Below are 5,411 nucleotides of genomic sequence, written 5' to 3' on the forward strand. Positions count from 1 at the left end.
TTATAGGGCAAGCACAGATACACATACAAACACGAGCACGCACATACAGTGACATGCATGCGACACACAGCACGCACACACACACACACACGTACGTACGCACTTATACATGCATACAGGCATGCATACATACATTATACATACATACATACATACATACATACATACATACATACATACTTTATTATATATACACGCACACGTACGTACGTATGTACGTACGTACATACGTAAATAAGCGACGTACGTACGTACGTACATACATACATACATACATACATACATACATACATCCATACATACATACATACATACATACATACATACATACATACTTTATTATATATACACACACACGTACGTACGTACATACGTAAATAAGCGACGTACGTACGTACGTACATACATACATACATACATACATACATACATACATACATACATACATACATACACACATCCCATAATACTTTACCCATTGCGTCACATGAATGGGGGGGGGCTAGTCAAATAAAACTGAAGAAGCATAATTGTTATCTGATTACATAACAAACTTTACTCAACATTTCGCGTTAAAATTGCAAATTGTTCAATAGACACCTGTTGAAACTTTGAAAATAAACACCGGGGGCGGAACTTTTGATACTGTACCGTATTTCACCGCGTACCCGCTACGTCCGTATATATTGTATGCATAAAAATGGTAAATATTCTATAACAGTACGTTTACAAGCTGATTTATGTTGTATATTTCATGATTACAAGCTAACTTGGGTTGCATAGGTCATTCAGTGTTTCCATGACTACACATATGGTAGAGACATATGGTCGATGTTTACGGAACTGAAAGTTTAATTAATTCTTCGTTTCGTAGCTTTCATTGTTCCGGTTTTATCACAGACAAGGAAGAAAGTGGTTTTATCAACTTCTACAGACGGACGGAAATTCATACTGTCTGGAGCCGATAAAGGTTGTTCATGTTATGGTTATTTAATCAATGTGGAAAAGGATGAGGAGAGTGACCTCGAAAATCAATGATCATTTTCGATTGCTGAAACGTTGCGTTCTGGTTTATCAGGGTGGATGTCTGTGCATAGAGTATTATTCTTAAGTAGTTCGTCTTTATTACTGGTATCACTGCCGGTATCAATTGTTTTGAGGATTGATTCGGACGACATTTTTGTGTTTTTGTCCTCATCGTTGTCATTGTCTCCCGTGGAATGAATTGACTCCGTGTCAGACAATGATCCAACTACACTACTTGTCAACGTATTCGTATTGGAATTTGACTCATTCTTGCTGGCATATTCCGGAGCAGAAATGACTACATTGTCTTCGTTTTGGTCACTTATATAAATATAATCATCATCACCACCACTGACATGGTCATTGTCGTCGTCGCAAATGTCGGCATCATCGGTTTCGTGTAAACGTAAAAAATCGAAATCATTATCAATAATATCAATAATATCGCTAGAGACAGAGGGGGCGTTGTCAGGGTCATCACCAGGTACTTCGGGTTTCTTCAATGTCATCTCCGGCGTTGTCTCGTAAATGTTTGGTATAGCTTTCTCAGTGTCACTTAACTCTATGCTATTAACGGAGTCATGATCACCGGTGTCGATTTCGACTCTGGGGGATTCACTCTCTGTAGCAAGGTTTCTTGCAGGATTTTGGTCTTTATGATCACGATCACCCAAAGATGACCAAGCATAGTGTACACTAACAGGAGTTTCGCCTCCATTTTCATCGTTGTTTGTATTTTCATCTTCCCGCATATCATCTATGCTCTCATAATGATGAATATCAGGCGAGGCCGGAAGAGTATTGTTGGTTGCCATAGTGCCTTCATCCGATATTGTAGCGACAGGTGTATCCTTTGGAGTTTCTTGTTCGAGCACAAAATAGTGAGGTTCAGGAAGAGTGTGAAGGGGTAATTGATTATCAGATTCAGAATCACCACTGGCACCGTCGCCCTCTGATCGTCCATCGTCAGATTCGATAATCTCGATGTCACCAAGGTCAAGGCTGGCGTCATTTTCCAGAGTGGTGATATCTCCAAATGACGCTAATTTAAACGAACCCTGGCGACCCATATCATCTGTTCGGAAATGAGTAAAAGCAGCACCATGGTCGGATAGAATTTCGGGGTTTGTGTCTTTCTTGCTATCCAACTGTTCGTCCGAAACAGATTCCACAAAGACGTTTCCGACCTCGCCGATATAATCGTAGTCATGGGGCATATCTGGAATTGTCGTTTGGACAATATCGTCGGTGGTGGCGCTATTCACCTCCGAAATACTAATGTTCTCTGTCAATTCGTACTTGTCTTGAATAGGGTTATCCATTCCCGATTGTACTGCACGAAAATCATAAAATTTAAAACCGTCATAATCACATATTATACCTGGCTTCTTCACTTTTCGAGATGTTTTCGTACCGCAACTTTGGACAGCAAATACGATAAGTACGAATATGATAACAATGCCAGCAATACCCACTGCTCCCATAGTAGCGACGAGCTCAGTGTAGGTGTGCTGTTGGGCGTTGTCACTTCGAACACTGTTATCACCACCACTGTCGTTTGACTCATAAACAAGAATATGAATAAAAGACGATTCCGAATCCATGCCGATAGAATTTTGAACAGTACATGTCACGTTAGTGTTATTGTGTTCTATCCCTATAGGTCGAAGTTCATAGTTTATTGTGTTGTTTGCTCGTATGATGTCAGGATCTTCGACCTCCACGTCATTAATATACCATTTCACTATCGGTTCAGGGTTTGCATCGAAACAACACGTAAAATTAACTCCACTTCCTAAATCTGTGGTCACTGAAGATGGTTCAATGGTCACACTGGGTCTGTACCACACATTCAATGGATTGACCCTACACGTACGAGGGTCGCCAAAAGCACTGTGACCACTTTGTATGCATTCAAACTGCTTTCCATTGTCATACCGTGAAAGGGCCCACTGAGCTAACGCGGTGATAGAACTGTTTATTATGACCGTAGTATTGTTCACTCTCGGGGTTATGTCCGTCCATTCGAGTTCAACCTGTGGGTTTGCTCCTTCTGAACGACATAAAAGTGTAATATTGGTTCCTTCAGTAAGATTTATAGTGGCAGGTTCCGCCAAACATTCAGGAAAATGTTTACTTGGTGGTACTAACACTGTTAAAGTGGCAAAGTCTGAAAAGGTACCTGTTGGTTTGTACCATACACACTGGTATTTATCTTCGTCTTCTTTGGTGACATTCACAATGTTAAGATTGTACTCCCCTAGAGAACTGTTACCCGTTATCGATAATCTATTGCGAAGAGAGTCGGAAACAACACGAACAAAGGTCCCGTTGCCGTATACTAGTATTAGCAGCTCAGTAGTAGACCCTTTCGACCAGGCAAGGTAACAACCAAAACAAGTGACATTATGTACAACACAATCGAACGTTGCTGTTCCGCCCTCAGTTACGGTCGTATCATTCGGTTGAATGTAAAAGCACTGGTCAGCAGCATTGGTTCTTGAACAAGTCCAAAATACTACAGCAAAAAAGAAAGTGTACCACAGAAAGAGCATTGTCTCAGCAAGTTATCCAGATTGTCTTTTACATAATTGTCCACAGTACAACGGTTCAGGACAACAACAATGGTGGACCGAACTGATTCAGAGTTGTGCAGCTGCGCTGTAGTAGAAGGTTCCCGGTTCATGACCTTTTCCCTGTAAAAATAAAAGGGCCTCACAGCAAGCCTGTATCGTCTCATCTGCATGTACATACACCCACTTCAGCAAGTGAAAGTTATTGATCGTTAATCTTCATGTATAGTAACTGTAATCGTATCTAATTCAAATCTCACACTATCTAATAGATTTATTATGAAATAAACATGCAAACACATGACCTTATAAGGCTTATTTAGTAAATATTGTCTCGGTAATAACTGGTCACATGATTGAAATATGAATATGAAATTTCTGCAAACATATCACTTTTAATGAATCTAGAATCATTTATCACAATTCAAATAAACTATCACGTCACTGAAAAGCTAACTCGCAAAATCATATCTAACGGAAGGTGACGGGGTGTGTGTATTCGCATTGCTTTTTTTCCTTTTCTTGTGATGTTAATGGTTTCACTCAATCAACACACGTATGTATGTATGTATGTATGTATGTATGTATGTATGTATGTATGTATGTATGTATGTATGTATGTATGTGTGTGTGTGTGTGTATGTATGTATGTATGTATGTATGTATGTATGTATGTATGTATGTATGTATGTATGTATGTATGTATGTATGTATGTGATCAATAAGGAAGTTTGCTAGAAATTAGTAATACAGACAAAGAAATATGTAATAATAATATGCAACAATATAATGTGTTTCCATAAAGAATAATTCCCATTGGTATTTTGATTGTATAGTTAGGGCCGACAGAGGTTTTCATAATGTCAACTACAGTTATTAAGTTACAATGATGTCTGCTGGTTGAAATATGGAAACTGATCTCTTTCACTAATCATGACCGTAATGATACTTTTTCATTTATTATTTTGAAGTAGACAGTCAACATTTGATAGTGCCTTTACAGTGGATTCCTTACAGTTAAACGAGCCACAATTCTTCCTAAGGTTACAGTACTAACGAACCACGACTCAAATAACAGTGAAACTGGTAACAAATTATGTTTATTTCAGTGCCTATCAAAGCCAAATGTTGGTCTTAGGCGTGGTCTTAAGCTATGCTGGCATCACGTGAGATTACTTCGGGATAGTATGGACAAGAATGAAATCCTCTCATTTTTTTACCGCAACTTTGGGAAATATGCTGTCATACGAAGGTTGAACCGTGTTTTTCAAGGATGGTTTGGAATATAATCACAGCATGTTATACAACTAGAGTGAAACGTGATCTTGAATTTGTCATTTAAGAGAACCTAATCGTTTCATAATTATTTCGTCCATGGCTGGGGTATCTTCTTCAATGTTCAGGAAAGGGATTATTGAATGTAAACGTATACATGTTTGGCGAAGGAGAAGTTAGTGATGTCAGTTTCCGGTTTGAATATCAATATTCATTCCTTCACGTTGATCGATGCCAGTGCATGTAATGCAATGACTGATCTACGTGGGATTTCTAACTACGAATAAAGATGTTTCTAGTATCAAATAAGCTTCAACGTACAAGTATTAAACTCGCCCTATTTACAAGCAAGTTATCTTTGCTTCATTACTGGAAACTCGTCCTATTACAAGCAATTTATCGTTGTTTCATTACTGGAAACTCGCCCTATTACAAGAAATTTATCGTTGTTTCATTACTGGAAACTCGCCCTATTACAAGCAATTTATCGTTGTTTCATTACTGGAAAGAATAACAGTCCCTACAAAATGCAACGAC

General features: G+C 38.7%; 1 protein-coding gene across 1 annotated transcript; it reads right to left on the reverse strand.

The window, feature by feature from the left end:
• Positions 1-551: 551 nt before the first annotated feature.
• On the reverse strand, positions 552-3,668 carry LOC144432565 (uncharacterized). Its single transcript, XM_078120807.1, has one exon. It carries the CDS (start codon positions 3,579-3,581, stop codon positions 1,032-1,034), a length of 2,550 nt encoding a protein of 849 aa, XP_077976933.1. The 5' UTR covers positions 3,582-3,668; the 3' UTR covers positions 552-1,031.
• Positions 3,669-5,411: the final 1,743 nt, after the last annotated feature.

The sequence above is a fragment of the Glandiceps talaboti genome, chromosome 3 (genome assembly GCF_964340395.1).
Source record: "Glandiceps talaboti chromosome 3, keGlaTala1.1, whole genome shotgun sequence".
Lineage (NCBI taxonomy): Eukaryota > Metazoa > Hemichordata > Enteropneusta > Spengelidae > Glandiceps > Glandiceps talaboti.